The sequence below is a fragment of the Bos indicus x Bos taurus genome, chromosome 11, assembly GCF_003369695.1.
Source record: "Bos indicus x Bos taurus breed Angus x Brahman F1 hybrid chromosome 11, Bos_hybrid_MaternalHap_v2.0, whole genome shotgun sequence".
In the NCBI taxonomy this organism is placed as follows: Eukaryota; Metazoa; Chordata; class Mammalia; order Artiodactyla; family Bovidae; genus Bos; species Bos indicus x Bos taurus.
The window spans coordinates 67,441,546-67,462,598 of record NC_040086.1 but is presented as its reverse complement, the minus strand read 5'-3'; the positions used below and the strand labels follow the sequence as shown (position 1 = coordinate 67,462,598).

Sequence of the window (21,053 nt, the reverse complement as noted above, 5' to 3'; positions counted from 1 at the left end):
CACTTGGATAATCTCTTAATGTCAAAAAATCAAACTAAATATGCTATACCCATCCAATATCTGAGATCATATTTGGTACAAAAGACTTTCATTTTTAAGTGTACTAGATTAATGAGAAATGAATTACTTAAATTTAAACTGCATATTCTTTTAAATCTATAATTGATATATATGTGCTGAACTTAATCTCTTGTCCAGTTTTGCATCAAAATCAAAAGTATTCAATGAACTCCTCTTAAGCAGTTTGGAAGGATTACACTTACTGATTTACTTATTTTTATTTCTTACTTTACTGGGTCTTCGTTGGTTGTGTGGGCTTTCGCTAGTCGCGGCGAGCGGCGGCCACTCTTCTTGTGGTTTGTGGGCTTCAGTAGTTGCAGTACATGAGTTCAGTAGTTACGGCTCGTGGACTCTAGAGCACAGGCTCAGTAGTTTGTGGCCCATGGGTTTAGTTGCTGCAAGGCATATGGAATCTTCCTGGACCAGGGTCGAACCAATGTTCCCTGCACTGGCAGGCAGATTTCTATCCACTGCACATCAGGGAAGGCTATGGATTGTTTCTTAAGGATACCAATCTTGTTGACAGTCCACAAGTCCTCTAGCATAGTAGCCATAGATGAGACATGTTATAGTTTGGGTTCAACAGTTATGTCTTTGATGCTCTTAAGTAATATACATAGGTTGAATTTTTTAAATAGTCATAGGATATCCTGTATAGTTCATCAAGCAGTTATATCCTATTTTATTAAAAGAATGGGAAGTCTGTTTATTATCCACTCTAAAAATAGAATCCAACTCTTTTTACTTTATGAAAAAGTATCATTTAGTCATTTTGATATCCCCTCTACGGAGCATGTACACACACCACACTTAATACAGGTTTGATGAATGATTGAATGGTATATGTTCTAAGACTGTATCTTCTAAAAGTCATTATAAGCTAGCTCCTCAATAGTAACTGACGTATTTTCTAGAAATGAGTGCCATTGCATGTTATAGAATATAAATAGGGAAAGAGTCCTAAAAGATTCACATTATTGTTTTGTATTTTGTCTTTGCTCTTGGATGAAAATGTAATGTTTTCCTTCAAATATTTACAGGAGAATGAAGAATTAGACTGGAATTTATTGAAACCAGATATCTATGCCACAATTATGGATTTCTTTGCATCTGGCTTACCTTTAGTTACTGAAGAAACACCTTCAGGAGAAGCAGGTAATATGTTGGGAATTAATATTTAGCTTTTTAAAAAAATTGTTCTGGTTTCTTCACATTTGTCTTGATTTCTGAAAGCATGGGAAACAGATTTTTGTCATTATACTTTATTGAGCGCTGGAACCAATTCCAGAGGGGATAAAACCTCATGTATACTAGTTTTACCCATCATTTTATAAAATGTGTGTTTACATGGAATATATTATAAAAAACTAAAACTTTCAACTATAAAAATTTCAAACTACTATTTGTTATAATATTTATAATATTATAGTATAGTATAATATAACATAATATTTTATTGTTTTCAAAATAATATAATGCTCACCAGCTTGCCCTTCTCTCAGATTTAACAGAAGTTTAACTTTCTGCCTTAATTACTTTAGAATAATTTCTAAACACACTATTAAAGATAATAACGACCCCAGTTTTCTTGCCTGGAGAATCCCATGGACAGAGGAGCCTGGGGGGTTGCAGTCCATGGTGCTGCAAAGAGTTGAACACGACTGAGTGACTAAGCATGCACGTGTGCACATATGTCTACACACACACACACAAACATTTGTATAATCACCTTTAAATGGTACAGTTTAACTTCTAGATATATACTCTAAATGAGTCTGATAAATGTACATAAGACAACATGTGGAAGCATATTTCAATATGTTCATTGAAATATTTTAAAAATATATTAGCAGTTAAAAGGAGTGAACTTGATTAGGAGATACCAATGTGAAAAGAAATGCAAAAAAGCAAAATGGCTGTCTGGGGAGGCCTTACAAATAGCTGTGAAAAGAAGAGAAGCGAAAAGCAAAGGAGAAAAGGAAAGATATAAACATCTGAATGCAGAGTTCCAAAGAATAGCAAGAAGAGATAAGAAAGCCTTCTTCAGCAATCAATGCAAAGAAATAGAGGAAAACAACAGAATGGGAAAGACTAGGGATCTAGTCTTCAAGAAAATCAGAGATACCAAAGGAACATTTCATGCAAAGATGAGCTCGATAAAGGACAGAAATGGTATGGACCTAACAGAAGCAGAAGATATTAAGAAGAGATGGCAAGAATACACAGAAGAACTGTACAAAAAAGATCTTCACGACCCAGATAATCACGATGGTGTGATCACTGACCTAGAGCCAGACATCCTGGAATGTGAAGTCAAGTGGGCCTTAGAAAGCATCACTACAAACAAAGCTAGTGGAGGTGATGGAATTCCAGTTGAGCTATTCCAAATCCTGAAAGATGATGCTGTGAAAGTGCTATACTCAATCTGCCAGCAAATTTGGAAAACTCAGCAGTGGCCACAGGACTGGAAAAGGTCAGTTTTCATTCCAATCCCAAAGAAAGGCAATGCCAAAGAATGCTCAAACGACTGCACAATTGCACTCATCTCACACGCTAGTAAAGTAATGCTCCAAATTCTCCAAGTCAGGCTTCAGCAATATGTGAACCGTGAACTTCCTGATGTTCAAGCTGGTTTTAGAAAAGGCAGAGGAACAAGAGATCAAATTGCCAACATCCGCTGGATCATAGAAAAAACAAGAGAGTTCCAGAAAAACATCAATTTCTGCTTTATTGACTATGCCAACACCTTTGACTGTGTGGATCACAATAAACTGTGGAAAATTCTGAAAGAGATGGGAATATCAGACCACCTGATCTGCCTCTTGAGAAATTTGTATGCAGGTCAGGAAGCAACAGTTAGAACTGGACATGGAATAACAGACTGGTTCCAAATAGGAAAAGGAGTTCGTCAAGGCTGTATATTGTCACCCTGTTTATTTAACTTATATGCAGAGTACATCATGAGAAACGCTGGACTGGAAGAAACACAAACTGGAATCAAGATGGCCGGGAGAAATATCAATAACCTCAGATATGCAGATGACACCACCCTTATGGAAGAAAGTGAAGAGGAGCTCAAAAGCCTCTTGATGAAAGTGAAAGTGTAGAGTGAAAAAGTTGGCTTAAAGCTCAACATTCAGAAAATGAAGATCATGGCATCCGGTCCCATCACTTCATGGGCAATAGATGGGGAAACAGTGGAAACAGTGTCAGACTTTATTTTTTTCGGGTCCAAAATCACTGCAGATGGTGACTGCAGCCATGAAATTAAAAGACGCTTATTCCTTGGAAGGAAAGTTATGACCAACCTAGATAGCATATTCAAAAGCAGAGACATTACTTTGCCAACAAAGATTCGTCTAGTCAAGGCTATGGTTTTTCCTGTGGTCATGTATGGATGTGAGAGTTGGACTGTGAAGAAGGCTGAGCACCGAAGAATTGGTGCTTTTGAACTGTGGTGTTGGAGAAGACTCTTGAGAGTCCCTTGGACTGCAAGGAGATCCAACCAGTCCATTCTGAAGGAGATCAGCCCTGGGTTTTCTTTGGAAGGAATGATGCTAAAGCTGAAACTCCAGTACTTTGGCCACCTCCTGCGAAGAGTTGACTGATTGGAAAAGACTCTGATGCTGGGAGGGATTGGGGGCAGGAGGAGAAGGGGACGACAGAGGATGAGATGGCTGGATGGCATCACTGACTCGATGGATGTGAGTCTGAGTGAACTCCGGGAGTTGGTGATGGACAGGGAGGCCTGGCGTGCTGCGATTCATGGGGTCGCAAAGAGTTGGACACTACTGAGCGACTGATCTGATCTGATGTGATCTGATGTGAAAAGATATAAAAAATATTAAGTGGTAAAAGGAGACTGAAGTGTTTATTTACAGATTCTTAACAAGTATACCATTTATGCAGATTTTAAATAATATATGAAATAGTTACATGTATTCTTGATAGGTATATATGTAAAACTGATATATCATTTTGAGAGCCTTTGACTACCTCTGCCAAAATGTAAAAATACACAAGGCTGTCGACCCAACACTAGAAATTTACCTCATAGATATATTTGCAAAAGTGCACTGATGAATACTTTACACAAACACATCAGTAGCAGGATTGTTAGAAATAGCAGCAAACTGGAAACAAATGATTTAAAAACTAGCCAAAAGAAGACAAATTCATATAAAAATTACTATGCATTTATTTTGAAAATTGAGCCACATCTTTATATGCTGATACAGAAAAACCTTTTAGGTCTATATTAAATAGAAAAAGGAGAAGGCAATGGCACCCCACTCCAGTACTCTTGCCTGGAAAATCCCGTGGACAGAGGAGCCTGGTGGGCTGCAGTCCATGGGGTCGCTAAGAGTCAGGCACGACTGAGCGACTTCACTTTCACTTTTCACTTTCATGCATTTGAGAAGGAAATGGCAACCCACTCCAGTGTTCTTGCCTGGAGAATCCCAGGGACGGGGGAGCCTGGTGGGCTACACGACTGAAGTGACTTAGCAGCAGCAGCAGCAAATAGAAAAAAGCAAGATACATAACAGTGAATGTAAATATAGACATGTAAATGTAAACATGTACTAGAAGGAGGGTATATACTAAACTAATGATAGCAGTTGCCTATAGAAGTGATGATGGCAAAAGGAACTTAGTTTTGCTGATGTAAGAGAATTTTAACTTAATTGTATTCTGTTTATTTAAAAAAATCAAAGTTGATATAATGTAATATTAATATGTTGGTATTTATATTGTTGCCAGAATCCTAGTGTCTGTCGCAATGTAATTTGAATTAGCTGTATTTTTAGTTTTCCCAATGATAAAAGAGATTTTTTTCCAAATAAATGTAAAACCCATAAAGATAGACATATGTGAAGATCTATATATAACCTTACAAAGTAAAAAGGAAAACAAAAATGGACTTTGCTGGTGGTCCAGTGGTTAAGAATCAGCCTGCCAATGCAGGGGATGTAGATTTGATCACCGGACTGGGAAGATTCCACATGTCTCGGATCAGCTAAGCCCCTGCACCACAGCTGCTGAGCCCATGCACGCTAAAGGCTGTGCTCCAAAACAGAGAAGCCACCGAAGTGAGAAACTCATGCAGCACAACTGGATAGTAGCGCCTTCTCCCTGCAGCGAGAGAAAGCCCGTGTGCAGCAACGAAGACCCAGTGTAGCTAAAAATAAAAAATTAAATAAATTTTCCAGAAAAGAAAAAAATGAAAAAAACGAGGTTTTTGTTCAGATTTGTAGAACATTTTAGAATTTCCATAAGGCTTATATCTGTACTTAGTATGATTGTCATCATGAAAACCACTAAATTGAGGGGTTAAAAATTTAACTTAAAAAGTAGTTAAAAAAGACTTAAAAAGTGCCTTTTTGTCTCAAAGTTTTCATCAGGATCCAGGCAATGTCTTTTCTTTGCTCCTTTTCAATCCTTGAGAAGGATGAAAGTTTACAAATATATTGACCAAAAAATTAAAACCCTAACATCATTAGTAGATCATGTTATTTCAGTATATTCACAGTTATCACCATGTTGATCAGTGCGCCTTAGTTTTTCTTCAGAGAATCAAATGAATGATCCTTCCATTTTCCCCCTATCACTTATTTCACTATACCAAGTTGCATGTTCTATGCTTTTTTTAATGAGACATTAAGTTAAAGTCACTTTATTTTAATATTTGTACTTGCATGGATATAAAATTTCTTTTGTTGATATGTTTTATTTGTAATTGTTTCTAGGATCTGAAGATGATGATGAAGTTGTGGCAATGATTAAGGAATTGTTAGATACTAGAATACGGTATGTGTTCGTCTTTCTACCTGAGATCAGATACACTACAGTGTAGCAATAAATTTTTGGTTGTCTCTGAGGTTGTAGTAGAGTTCCAAAACAAGTATAAGTTAATGTAAACAAAATAGGTAATCACAGAAATTGAATTCTAAAGTCTGCAGTTTCTTTACCATCTGAGCCACCAGGAAAGGTCCCTCCAAAATGTATAACACTCTGTCTAAATATAGTCAGTAATTTATGTAATTTATCTTGCATGGTCACTGTTTGGATTTGATATTATTATAATACCAAATTTCTTAGAAAGAAGAAAATGACTTAACAGTGTTTGGGAGAACTGTGAGGAGAGGAGTACCTCTTTTCAGGCTGCTGCCCCACTTTTGCTTATAGTAAACCAATGGTCCTGCTGAGAGTTCCAAAAAAATCTAGGTAAAATACACAAAAAGTTTGTTGTTGGACAGTATGATATAGCTGCCAAAGCAAATAAGATTCTGTAGAGGGGGGAAGCACACTGAAGCTTCTCTTGGGGTATTTACTCATTCTTGGTGTGAGGTTAGAGTATGAGAAGGTGGGCAAAGAGCAGCCATTGAGAAACAGAGAAACTGTGTTAACTTTCAGCAAATTTGTTGAGATTTGGAAGAATGAAGCTTTGACTTTAAGGAGCAAGACCCCAGAGGAAAGAAAAATGTAAGCCTCAGCACTCAGAGCTTCTCCCCACAAGGCACTTAGTTGTTTTTAGCTGTGAAAGGAAAGAGACTAAGTGAAACAAAAGACAGTTGAAAACCTGAGCAGAGTTTTGGCAGTTTTATGGTGCTGGGAGTGATAAAACTTGGAGTTTAGTATCTGTCAAGGAGGGTGGGGCCTCAAAGAACATCCAGGCTCTTAGTTGGGTTCTCTAGAGGACTATACCGTTGAAAGAGAGAAGCCAGAGGTAGACCAAGCCTTGTGAAACTATAGGCCAGTATTGAATGAACTTAATTCCACAGAGGGTTAAGCTGGTGCCACAAGATAGGATGAACCCTTTCTAGTATAATATAATCCCAAGTCACTTTAGTTCTTCATATTCGTTGTCCATCATTTATTGCCCCCCAAATTACTAGGCATAGAATTTGGAAACTGAACCAACAGAAAATAAAACAAATCCATTGATAACCTAGATGTGAGAGTTATCAGACATGATCTTTAAAATGATTGTGAATAAAACGTTAGAGAAAACAGAAAGTCAGATGAATTTCATCAGAAGACTGGAATCTATAAGAAAAAGTAATTCTGAAACTAAAATATACAATAGCTAAACTTAAGAACTCATTAGGTTAGTTGAGTGTCACACTGGATTCTGTTGGAGAGAAGATTAATGTACTGGAATATTTTAATAGGGCAGTAGGAAATATCCAGCTAAAGCACAGAAAAGAGAATGGAAAATACAGCCAAAAAAAAAATGATAGACATAGAATATGTGACAAAAAAAAGTCTCACAATATCCTGTAGACTTTTTAATATATGTAGAATTTAAATATGTGACAAAAATATAATGTGCTAAGTATAAGAGTAAGTGTTCTTCATTCTTGGCATATCTGGGAATTAATAACAGTATAATGTATTTTGCTGAGCTGTGTGTGTTCAGTTGGGTCCGACTCTTTTGAGACCCCATGGACTGTAGCCTGCCAGGCTCCTCTGTCCATGGGATTTTCCTGGCAAAGAATACTGAATTGGGTTGCCATTTCCTTCTCCAGTGGATCATCCCAACCCAGGATCAAACTCACATCTTCTGCGTTGGCAGGCGAATTTTTTACCACTGAGCCACCTGGGAAGTCTGCACTAATCTGTATTCAGTTCAGTTCAGTTCAGTCGCTCAGTCGTGTCCGACTCTTTGTGACCCCATGAATTGCAGCACGGCAGGCCTCCCTGTCCATCACCAACTCCTGGAGTTCACCGAAACCCCTGTCCATCGAGTCGGTGATGCCATCCAGCCATCTCATCCTCTGTCGTCCCCTTCTCCTCCTGCCCCCAACCCCTCCCAGCATCAGAGTCTTTTCCAATGAGTCACCTCTTCGCATGAGGTGGCCAAAGTATTGGAGTTTGTATATAGGTTAATTAACAAGAAATAAAATTGTCAGATTGCCTGTTGAAAAAAGCTATATACTGCCTATAAGGATAGTACCTTAACTATAACTTAACTATAAGGACAAAGAAAGGTTGAGTAGAAAGATTGAGAAATATATAGCATGCAAAGAATGGATAAGAGAAAGCTGGTATAGTTGTACAGATATCAGACAAAATATACTTTATAGCTAAAGACATTACTAGCAATAAAGAGAAATCTTTCATAATAATAAAACGGTAATTTCTGTGAGGAATATACACTAATTTTAAACATTTGCATCTAATAAGAGCTTCAGAATAGATGAAGAATATTTGACAGAACTAAAATGAGAAATAGATAATCCACAATTAACAGTGGAAGACCAACACATCTCTCTTAGAACAAGTAGAGCAAACACATACAATGATGAGTAAAAATACGAACGTTTTATACACGTGATTAACAAACCTGACTAAATTGTCACACATGAAACATTACACCCAACAATAACAAAGTGCTTATTTTTTTTCAAGTGTACATGGAAGATTTACTAAACGGGACTATATTCTAAATCATAAAGCAAGCTTGAACAAATTTTCTGGATTGAAATCATTGAAAATATTATTTTCTATAGTTAGATTAAGCTAGATGTCAATTACCAAAAGGTATCTACATAATCTATATATATTTGGAAACTAAACAGTGCTCTTCAAAAACACCAATGGTCAACAAAGAAATCGCAAAGGAAATTTAAAATAGAGTTTTTGCATGACCTTTGGATAGGCAAAATTTTTTTTTTGCAAGACATAAGAAAACTTAAGAGAAAGACATATAAAGTAGACTATAATAAAAATAAGACTTCTTCGTCAAAAGATATCACTTACCATGAAGAAGCAAAGCACAGATTAGAAGACATTGATAATATGTATGTCAGAATATATTTAAAATCTCTTACATAATGTTAAGAAAAGACAATCAAATAGAGACTGGAGCAGTCTCTTCACAAAAGCACTGGAGTAACAATTCATGAAAAACAATAACCAAATGACAGTAAACATGAAAAAGTACTCAACCTCATTATAGATATTCAGATTAAAACTGTAATGAAATATCACAGCATATCCACTGGAATGATTAAAATTATTAAAACTGACAACACCAATTGTTGGCAAGTTTGTGGGGCAACAGGAACTCTCGTGTACTGCTGGTGGGAATATAAGTTTAAATAACTTTGGGAAACTGTTTGGCAGTAGCTACTAAATCTGGACATAAGCCTATTCTTGGTGAGCAGTTTCACTCTTGGGTACATTCTTAGTTGTAGTTTATTAGTATGCCATATGGAGAAGGCAATGGCAACCCACTCCAATACTCTTGTCTGGAATATCCCATGGATGGAGGAACCTGGTAGGCTGCAGTCCATGGGGTCGCTAGGAGTGGGGCATGACTGAGTGACTTCACTTTCACTTTTCACTTTCATGCACTGGAGAAGGAGATGGCAACCCACTCCAGTGTTCTTGCCTGGAGAATCCCAGGGATGGGGGAGCCTGGTGGGCTGCCGTCTCTGAGGTCGCAGAGTCGGACACAACTGAAGTGACTTAGCAGAAGCAGCAGTATGCCATAGGATATTTGAAAAAATCTCCATAGCTGTGCCATTTGTAAAAGCCAAAAGCTGGTATTAACCCAGATGTCCATCAGCAATAGAATGAGTCCTTCTCTGGTGGTCCAGTGGCTAAGCTTCATACTCCCAGTGCAGGGGGCCCAGGTTCAATCCCCAGTCAGGGAACTAGATCCTACATGCTACAGCTAAGATCCAGAGCAGCCAAAGAGATAAATAAGTAAAAACTAGATATTAAAAAAAGAATAGATAAATTCTGGCATATTCACTTAATGGAATACTCTGCAGCAGTGAGATTGAATGAACTATTACTATATGCCACAATGTAGATGAGTCTTGCAAAGAGAAAAAGAAGCCAGATTAAAAAAGTTAATACATTGTGCTTTCTAAATGAAATTTATGTTTATAAACTATAAAGTTAAAAAGCAGGCAGAATTTGTCAGTGGTGATAGCAGTTGGAATAATGGCTACCTTTGGTTGGGAGGAGTGGTAAAAAGGAAGAATAGGGGGGACTTCTGGGGATCCAGTGTTCTGTTTCTTGGTCTAGAACATATATATGTTCAGTTTGTTAAAATATACTTAATTGATCTTACGTGATTTATGCATTTTTTTGAATTATTTATATTTCAATGAAAAGTTTTAACTGGAAAAAAAAAAGCCAGCACATGTCAGTCTCCCTCCATTTACTTAAAAGAAGTGAATGAGTATATCTTAGGTAATCAGTATAATTATTAGGAAATTTGAAATCTTAAATGATAAATAAGATTAAAATGCAATAAGCAGATAAAGTTCTTGTATGAATGAATTGGCATTTTATCTGAAAGTTACAAATGAGTAGCTACTAACTGTTATTATTCTTGTTTATAAGAGTGGCTCTAACTTTGTGAATTTATTAATATAAAATCTAAGCTCTGTGTTGTATTTTTTCAATAAAAACATATTATTTTAAATATATCACAAATATTCTGTGTCTACAGGCCAACTGTGCAGGAAGATGGAGGAGATGTAATCTATAAAGGCTTTGAAGATGGCATCGTACAGCTGAAACTCCAAGGTTCTTGTACCAGCTGCCCCAGTTCAATCATTACTCTGAAAAATGGAATTCAGAACATGCTGCAGTTTTATATTCCAGAAGTAGAAGGCGTAGAACAGGTATGCCAATATTGTATGACAGTTTAGATTTAATATTAAAATGAAGTTTTTGGAAAGACAAGAAATTCATGACGTGACATTTTCTTCAACTGCTATATCATTGTGTTACCATTATTATCAGGCTCCTTCTTTGAGAATTATCTTTATGTTAATAATTCCCTGCTGTGTGCTCAGCAGTTTTCCAAATATTACATGGTTTATTTTCTAACAACACGGTTTGTTAATATTAAATAAGTCACTTTCATTTTGTACTTGGGAAACAGAGGGCATATTGCTGTTCTGGCTGTAGAAAAATTATGAAAGGGAAACATCATGGAATTTTATAGATGACATTTATCAGTCTTTAGTGGAAGAGCTCTACTACTTCATATTTTTTTAATTAATTGATTAATATTTGGTTGCACTGAGTCTTTGTTGCTGTGTGTGGGGTTTCTCTAGTTGAAATGAGCAAGGACTACTCTTCATTTTGGTGCACAGGCTTCTCATTGCGGTGGCTTCTCATGTCGCAAAGCGTGGGCTCTTGGGCATGCAGACTGCAGTAGTTGGGGCTCATAGGCTCCAGAGCACAGGCTCAGTAGTTGTGGCGCACAGATTTAGTTGCTTCACAGCATGTGGGATCCTCCTGGACCAGGGACTGAACCTGGATCCCCTGCATTGGCAGGTGGATTCTCATCCACTGTACCATGAGGGCAGCCCCTCCACTACTTCACATTTAAATACTTCTTGTTCTTAAACATGCAGGCAAGAAGCCCTTCAAAGAATCATACTTTGTTGTACAAAGTACAGTTACAGATAGAGTTTTAGAGCTTTATTTATAGCCTGATGTCGACATTGTTTTCCTGCCCAAAGATATCTAAGGAATATAGTACCAGTATTTTTCTCAGCAGTAATAGTGACCTTCACTGCTGTTATTCTCAACCAAGAGGCAAGGCCTTCTGGAGAGCCATTATCAAGGAAGGAAAGAGAATATGGAAATTAAAAATTTGAAAAAAAAATGCTTCAGGTAATTCTGTGCTTTTAAGGAGAAGGCATCATCTCTCAGCTCCTGTGAGACTCACTCTTTTCTGGGCAGTACTTAAACCTGTCCCTGTGGTACAACACATGCCATCTCCTCTTTGAAGTTCTTATTAGTTCTTCAGTTGGAGTTAAGCCCTTCTTTGGTGCAAAGCTTCTGTGTGTCTGTTTCAGCTTTCTGGTAATGGATAATTCCTTGAGAGATTTATAATCGTACCTAGGTCTCTGTGTTCTTCTGTAACAGCCTTGTGTGTTGTACATGTTTACCTAGTTTTCGTTAAATATTTAGAAACATTATTCCAAATTTAGGAATATTTTGCCTAAAATAGAAGTTGATTGACAAAATTTTTTTGATTGGATGTTGCTGAGATTGCATATAAAAATATCAGTTCCTTGAAAGTAAATATCCATTTTTTATTCAGTGCAAAAGAAACTATGAGGGAATTGATTGTCTCAGATCAGAACCAGATTCATCTAGATTTAAAAAAATTAATTTTGGCCCCATTATCCTCTGTATGCCTTTTTAAAAAAATAGCTAACACTTTGCTAGATTGACAAAGGAAGGTTTTTATTCACTTGTCCAGGGTTGGGTGATGAATTGGCAGTAGGATTATAAACCTGAGTTGGTTTTAATTATAGTAGGTGTGGCTAAGAAAAAAAATAGTCTTAGGTTTATATAACCCTTTTCTTTTCCAGAGGAGTTGGTTTTTATTATCTGAGTAATATATTAACTCATGAAAAGATACTAATCCTTTTATTTTTTCCTTCGAGTATTCATTAGTATTTTTCCGTAACTTAACTTGAAATGAAAATCTTCATATTTTCCTAAGGTTTAAAATGAACTTTTATCTGAGTAAGACCAACGTGATTAGTTGCTAGTATATTTTCTAGCAACTATAAAGGTATAGTCTCTTTACCATTTTTAGGGATTCATTTTTCTAATACATATTTTTGCAATAGCAATTTGGTATATTTCCCTAGGACTATGCTTAAGGAAATAAGATGCTTTTGAAATAAAAACAAAAGAAGTCAATTCTGTATATTAGTCATAGAGCTAGGAAATACCAGTTCATCATGATGGTCCTCTATGTCCACCTGAGACTCTGCTTTTGGAAACCTCCTTTGGAACAAGGAACACAGACCAATGTTTTAATTAACTTGCTGCCCAATATGCTACTGGAGATCAGTGGAGAAATAACTCCAGAAAGAATGAAGGGATGGAGTTAAAGCAAAAACAAGACTCAGTTGTGGATGGGACTGGTGAAGAAGCAAGGTCTGATGCTGTAAAGAGCAATATTGCATAGGAACCTGGAATGTTAGGTCCATGAATCCAGGCAAATTGGAAGTGGTCAAACAGGAGATGGCAAGAGTGAATATCGACATTCTAAGAATCAGCGAACTAAGATGGACTGGAATGGGTGAATTTAACTCAGATGACCATATCTACTACTGTAGGCAGGAATCCCTTAGAAGAAATGAAGTAGCCATCATAGTCAACAAAAGAGTCCAAAATTCAGTACTTGGATGCAATCTCAAAAATGATAGAATGATTTCTGTTTGTTTACAAGGCAAACCATTCAATATCATGGTAATCCAAGTCTATGCCTTGACCAGTAACACTGAAGAAGCTGAAGTTGAATGGTTTTATGAAGACCTACAAGACCTTTTAGAACTAACACCTAAAAAAGATGTCCTTTTCATTATAGGGGACTGGAATGCAAAAGTAGGAAGTCAAGAAATACCTGGAGTAGCAGGCAAATTTGGCCTTGGAGTACAGAATGAAGCAGGGCAAAGGCTAATAGAGTTTTGACAAGAGAATGCACAGGTCATAGCAAATGCCCTCTTCGAACAACACAAGGGAAGACTTTTTACATGGACATCACCAGATGGTCAACACCGAAATCAGATAGATTATATTATTTGCAGGCAAAGATGGAGAAGCCCTATACAGTCAGCAAAAACAAGACCAGGAGCTGACTGTGGCTCAGATCATGAACTCCTTATTGCCAAATTCAGACTTAAAGAAGGTGGGGAAAACCACTAGACCATTCAGGTATGACCTAAATCAAATTCCTTATGACTATACAGTGGAAGTGAGAAATAGATTTAAGGGACTAGATCTGATAGACAGAGTGCCTGACCAACTATGGACTGAGGTTCCTGACATTGTACAGGAGACAAGAATCAAGACCATCCCCAAGAAAAAGAAATACAAAAAGCAAAATGGCTGTCTGAGGAGGCCTTACAAATAGCTGTGAGAAGAGAAGTGAAAAGCAAAGGAGAAAAGGAAAGATATACCCATTTGAATGCAGAGTTCCAAAGAATAGCAAGAAGAGATAAGAAAGCCTTCCTCAGTGATCAATGCAAAGAAATAGAGGAAAAAAACAGAATGGGAAAGACTAAAGATCTCTTCAAGAAAGTTAGAGATACCAAGGGAACATTTCATGCAAAGATGGGTTCAGTAAAGGACAGAAATGGTATGGACCTAACAGAAGCAGAAGATATTAAGAATAGGTGGCAAGAATACACAGAAGACCTATACAAAAAAGATCTTCCCGACCCAGATAATCACGATGGTGTGATCACTCACACTCACCTAGAGCCAGACATCCTGGAATGTGAAGTCAAGTGGGCCTTAGGAAGCATCACTACAAACAAAGCTAGTGGAGGTGATGGAATTCCAGTTGAGCTATTGCAAATCCTAAAAGATGGTGCTGTGAAAGTGTTGCACTCAATCTGCCAGCAAATTTGGAAAACTCGGCAGTGGCCACAGGACTGGAAAAGGTCAGTTTTCATTCCAATCCCAAAGAAAGGCAATGCCAAAGAATGCTCAAACTACCACACAACTGCACTCATCTCACACGCTAGTAAAGTAATGCTCATAATTCTCCAAGCCAGGCTTCAGCAATATGTGAACCATGAGCTTCGAGATGTTCAAGCTGGTTTTAGAAAAGGCAGAGGAACCAGAGATCAAATTGCCAACATCTGCTGGATCATCAAAAAAGCAAGAGAGTTCCAGAAAAACATCAATTTCTGCTTTATTGACTATGCCAACACCTTTGACTGTGTGGATCACAATAAACTGTGGAAAATTCTGAAGGAGATGGGAATACCAGACTACCTGACCTGCCTCTTGAGAAATCTGTGTGCAGGTCAGGAAGCAACAGTTAGAACTGGACATGGAACAACAGACTGGTTCCAAATAGGAAAAGGAGTACGTCAAGGCTATATATTGTCACCCTGCTTATTTAACTTCTATGCAGAGTACATCATGAGAAACGCTGGGCTGGAAGAAGCGCAAGCTGGAATCAAGATTGCTGGGAGAAATATCAATAACCTCAGATATGCAGGTGAAACCACCCTTATGGCAGAAAGTAAAGAAGAAGCAAAGAGCCTCTTGATGAAAGTGAAAGAGGAGAGTGAAAAAGTTGACTTAAAGCTCAACATTCAGAAAACTAAGATCATGGCATCCAGTCCCATCACTTCATGGCAAGTAGATGGAGAAACAGTGGAAACAGTGGCTGACTTTATTTTGGGGGGCTGCAAAATCCCTGCAGATGGTGATTTCAGCCATAAAATTAAAAGACGCTTATTCCTTGGAAGAAAAGTTATGACCCACCTAGATAGCATATTAAAAAGCAGAGGCATTAGTTTGTCTACAAAGGTCCATCTAGTCAAGGCATTGGTTTTCCAGTGGTCATGTATGGATGTGAGAGTTGGACCATAAAGAAAGCTGAGTGTCAAAGAATTGATGCTTTTGAACTGTGGTGTTGGAGAAGACTCTTGAGAGTCCCTTGGACTGCAAGGAGATCCAACCAGTCCATCCTAAAGGAGATCAGTCCTGGGTGTTCATTGGAAGGACTGATGTTGAAGCTGAAACTCCGGTACTTTGGCCACCTGATGCGAAGAGCTGACTCATTTAAAAAGACCCTGATGGTGGGAAAACTTGAGGGCGGGAGGAGAAGGGGACGACAGAGGATGAGATGGGTGGATGGCATCACCGACTCAATGGACATGCGTTTGGGTAGATTCCAACAGTTGGTGATGGACAAGGAGGCCTGGTGTACTGCGGTTCATGGGGTTGGAAAGAGTCAACACGACTGAGCAACTGAACTGAACTGAACCGAATATTCAGTTTGCTTTTATGTTGCTAGAATATCAGATTTTTATGTAAACCTTGTGCTTTGGGGCTGTTGATAGATTTATTCTTACTGGATTGGTATGTACTGTTGCAGAGTATTTTAGGTAAGCAAGTAATATTAAAATCATGAAAATAGCAATTTCTACTCCTTAATTCTGTATTTTTTTTTGTTTGTTTGTTGTTTGTTTTAGGTTATGGACGATGAATCAGATGAAAAAGAAGCAAACTCACCTTAAACTCATTTGAGTTTTCTGTGGGCCCTGCAGTTGGACTTGTTGATAATATGTACTAAGCTTTTATTATTAATCTGCTAAGCAACTTGAGGATTAATAAAATATGTCCTTTCTTCAGAGAATGATATATAAATATTGCATGTTTGCTTTACCTCATATGAGTTATTTATAACATCCTGAATCATCTTCTGTACACGTGGATTTTGTCCAGGGATATTTTTATTTTTGTTCTTCATTTCTCATGGTTCCTTCTTTGCATAATGTGTGAAGCAGTTTAAAATACATTCCCTACCCCCAATCTGAGTTATTTACTCTTTAAATACAGAAGTAAATAGGGAGAATCTTAAGATATTCTAAAATGGCTTCACTTTTTATGAGATGTTTTAGACTATTTTTACTGAACTTTTACCTTGTTAAACACTAAACAATTTTAGTTTTAAAATGGTATCTGGTGACTTCCCTGGTGGTCCAGTGATTAAGAATCCACCTTGCAACGTAGGGGATGCAGTTGGATACCTGATCAGGGAACTAAGACCCCACGTGCCACAGAGCACTTGAGCCTGCATGCCACAGTGAAAGATCCCAAGTCCTGCAACCAAGACCCGATACAGCCAAATAAATAAAATATTTTTTAAAAATGGTATCTCGCTAGTAGCTCCCAACGTAGTATCATGTAACTTCCCACTGAAAGACCAAAAAAAAAAAAAAAAGGATCACAATGCTGAAAACTGATAAAGAACTAAGTCCTAGAATGTGGACAAAATTTCTATTGATTACAAGACAGCAGGCTGAATTGAGAAAAACTGCCTTAGTGTGCCATGCCAGAAAATTCGACAGTTATCTTTCTATTAACATAATGCAAAGAGCCAACTCATTGGAAAAGACCCTGATGCTGGGAAAGATTGAAGGCAAAAGGAGAAGGGGGCAGCAGAGGATGAGATGGTTAGACAGCATCACCAACTCAATGGACATGAATTTGAGCAAACTCCAGGAGATAGTGAAGGACAGGGAAGCCTGGCTTGCTGCAGTCCATGGGGTTGCGATGAGTCAGACACAACTTAGCAACTGAACAAGAACAACTTTCTACCCCATAGGGGTAACTTTTCTCAGATGACCCAAATAGCAAATTACACGTCTCTCTTGTTTTTGATGGGGTTTCCCTGGTGGCTCTGATGGTAAAGAATCTGCCTGCAATGAGGGAGACCTGGGTTTATTCCTCAGTTGGGAAGATGCCCTGGAGAAGGGAACAGCTACCCACTCCAGTATTCTTGCCTGGAGAATTCCATGGACAGAGGAGCCTGGCAGGCTATAGTCCATGGGGTCACAGAGGCAGACAGGACTGAGTGACTTTCACTTTCACCTTCTTATTTTTCTATAGGAATTCAGAGACAGCAGTTCATAGACAGTATCAGGAAAGGAAACATAAGTACGTTGGATCTTTGGAACTTTCTTCCCCAAAAGTGTGGAGATTAACATAGGGATGGAAACAAAAAGAACTCCAGCATTTGTGAGTGGTGGAAAGAGAAGTTTTTATTTTTGTTCTTTTGGTTCATAGAACCGGGCATTGCGGTTGGAGAATTTGTTTCCTGAGCCATTATAGCGGAGAAGGCAATGACACCCCACTCCAGTACTCTTGCTGGAAAATCCCATGGATGGAGAAGCCTGGTAGACTGCAGTCCATGCGGTCACTAGGAGTCGGACACGACTGTGTAACTTTCAAGTAGACAACCTGAGCGACTTCACTTTCACTTTTCACTTTCATGCATTGGAGAAGGAAATGGCAAGCCACTCCAGTGTTCTTGCCTGGAGAATCCCAGGGACGTGGGAGCCTGGTGGGCTGCCGTCTCTGGAGTCACACAGAGTCGGACACGACTGAAGTGACTTAGCAGCAGCAGCAGCCATTATAGATGAATTTAGGTTAGACTTTGGGAATTACTTTGTAAGCTAGGCACAGTAACCTGCCCTTTAGCTGAAGCTACAGGAAATTGAAATTGTGGAGGAGATGCAGTTAATCAGTCTTGGGTCTGGCCACAAAATAAGTGGCTGAGTGGGGGTGGGAGATTCAGTTACTGGAATATAGGAACTAACAGAACTGAGAGGCCAAGTTATTGGAAAGATTCTCTACAAAACAGAGCAGCCATGAGGAACAAGGAGGAAAGGTGGAGAACGTTCTCAGCACACAAAATGTTGTAATCAGAATCTGGAAGCTGTGAGATGTATTTGGGAACTGCAGGAAGCTAAGTAGGACTTGAGTGTGAAGTGGAAGGAAGGCCTTAGCTGGAATGGGGCAGAGGCAGGCAGTGCTTTGTGCGGACAGCACTGTAGAAGTTCTTGGCTGCCTACTCTTCTTTCAGCCAGAGAGTTTACGCTGAGGCTTTCTTCTGACTGAGAGGTCTTCTCAGTTACCATTTGCTTGCCCTGTGCCCAGGGAAGATAGGTCTCAGCTCAGTCCCAGGGGATAAATTATGACTAGTCTAACTCAGTACATCTTAACTCCTTTTTTCTTTGCCAGTCATTAGTCTAAGTATGGACACAGTCATGTCCGACTCTTTGTGACCCCATGGACTATGCAATTTATGGAATTCTCCAGGCCAGAATACTGGAGTGGGTAGCCAGTCCCTTCTCCAGGGGGTCTTCCCAACCCAGGGATAGAACTCAGGTCTCTCTCATTGCAGGTGGATTCTTTACCAGCTGAGCCACCAGAGAAGCCTCTTAAGTATGGATACATGGCCCAGCTCTGCCTGTGAACTGAAAGAGAAAGTCTATTAGAAAGTTCTGGAAAGATTGTCTTCCTTGATTGAGAGAGAAGGAAGTTTACATGTAAAGAAGGCTCTTTGCTTCTCCATTCCATTCCTCCCTGCTAGGTACACTGTAATATGAAGACTTGATGTCCAAGGCTCTGACAGTCAGCTTGTGATCATGAAAAGCCAGTTTGCTAAGAATGGCAAAGAAGAAGCGAAAAAAAAAGGAGATCTGGATATTTGAGGACTCTATTGACCTTTGAGCTAGTCCAGGAACCACCCATTTTCAGAGTATCATGTGAGATAAAAGGTTTTCTTGTTAAAGCTGCTGTTATCAATTACTCTCTCATTTGAAGCTGGTTGCCTTCTAACAAAGAACCTGGTAAATCATGGAGAACTTTGTAAGTAATTTTACTGCTTAATTATTTGTGGTAGACAGTGCCTAATGTTTGGAGAAGGCAATGGCAAGCCACTCCAGTACTCTTGCCTAGAAAATCCCATGGATGGAGGAGCCTGGTAGGCTGCAGTCCATGGGGTTGCTACAAGTCGGACGCGACTGAACGACTTCACTTTCACTTTTCACTTTCACACAATGGAGAAGGCAATGGCAACCCACTCCAGTGTTCTTGCCTGGGGAATCCCAGGGATGGCAGAGCCTGGTGGGCTGCCGTCTATGGGGTCTCACGGAGTCAGACACGACTGAAGCGACTTAGCAGCAGCAGCAGCAGTGCCTAATGTTGATCCTAAAATGACAACAAATTTACATTTTTAACTGAGCCACTTTTTCAAATATTTTTTCAATCAAATATTAATTTAGGTTTAGATTACTCAGGTGATAGTTTTTCATTTTGAATAGTTAAGTTATATTTAATTTCCTCCTCCCGGACAGCCACAAAGAAAGTAATCATTAGTTAGTTGTTTTTCACTAAAACAAAAAAATTAACCCCTCAAAATGTATAAAATTTTTGTTACATGAAATATTCTTGAAGGCACTTTATGGGATATTTCAATATGTATTTGAGACAGAGATTATTGGCCAAAAGTAAAGAGAGCACCTGGAGGATTTTTTACTAAACAAAATTAGGGTGTAGCCTATCATGGAAGGAGTAATTTCCCCCTCCACCTCTCTTGAGTTCTTATGAGTGGACACATAATTAAATTGATACAAGATAGATTAGCTGGAGAAAAAGAAAAAAATTTAATTCTTATAGATGTCTCATAGCAATGCGACCTAAGAAGTGGCCAAAGCAGTTGGCTTTTATATTTCCAGACAAAGTTGAGAGGAATTGACAGAACAAAGAAATGTAAGTTTGGGTGCTTAATTAGTAGGACTTCCCAGGTGGCTCAGTGTAAAGAATTTGCCTGCCAATGCAGGAGAGGCAGGAAACTGGATTCAGTCCTTGAGTTGGGAAGATTCCCTGGAGGAGGAAATGGCAACTCACCCCAGTATCCTTGCCTGTAAAATCCCACAGACAAAGGAGCCTGGCAGGGTTGCATTGAGCCAGACGTGACTGAGCACACAGGCTCAATTAGTAAGGAAGAAGTTTGGACTTGGGTGGGTAGTAAGGTAGAAAGGAAGTGACGAGGTTTGTTTAGATAACCTCCTGGTCTGAATTCCCTATCTCTACTGATAAGGATGTCTTCCTACCTCCCAGTACAGGAAGGGTACCTGTCACATGGAAGATTTATTTCCTGCTTTCAGGGAGACGAGAGGGTCAGTGAGTCCCTCTTGTAATGGCTATTTCTTAAGTAACTTGAATTCAAAATAATATGTCTTTGAGGCATATTTTGGGGTGCCTGCCTTGAGCCCCAACAAACCCTAAACAGAATAATGAGCAAAGTATATAAAAGTAGTAAACTTTCATTGTACATTCACTGTGTGACACTGTTGTAAGCACCTTATATTTATGAAGTCATTTAATCTTATGAGATCAGTAACTATTGTTGTTTCCATGAGGCACAGAGAAGAGAAGTACATATTCCATTGCCATAGAACTTAAGGGGAAAAGACAGGAACGTGACCCCTGGGCATTCTGGTTGCAAAGCCTTTGCACAATACTGTACTATTTTGCCTTTAGGGAATTGAACCCATGTACCTTTCCTGAGTATTCCTATCTCAGGGAAGGGAAAAAACATCTCTTGTCTCCATAGCTGCTGCTTTCTAGTGGACAAATCTCTTTTCCATCTGTTATTTGCTCCAGACCATTACAGGCCAAAG

General features: G+C 38.7%; 1 protein-coding gene across 2 annotated transcripts in view; it reads left to right on the top strand.

Moving 5' to 3' along the window:
• Window positions 1–16,227, top strand: part of NFU1 (NFU1 iron-sulfur cluster scaffold) — a 28,977-nt gene extending 12,750 nt beyond the window's left edge. For both annotated transcript variants that reach the window (XM_027555682.1, XM_027555681.1), the window contains 4 exons: window positions 1,101–1,215; window positions 5,808–5,868; window positions 10,532–10,706; window positions 16,053–16,227. In XM_027555682.1, the coding sequence (XP_027411483.1) occupies window positions 1,101–1,215; window positions 5,808–5,868; window positions 10,532–10,706; window positions 16,053–16,097 (396 nt within the window). In that variant the 3' untranslated portion in view covers window positions 16,098–16,227. The remainder of the gene's footprint in view (window positions 1–1,100; window positions 1,216–5,807; window positions 5,869–10,531; window positions 10,707–16,052) is intronic.
• The last annotated feature ends 4,826 nt before the right edge of the window (window positions 16,228–21,053 follow it).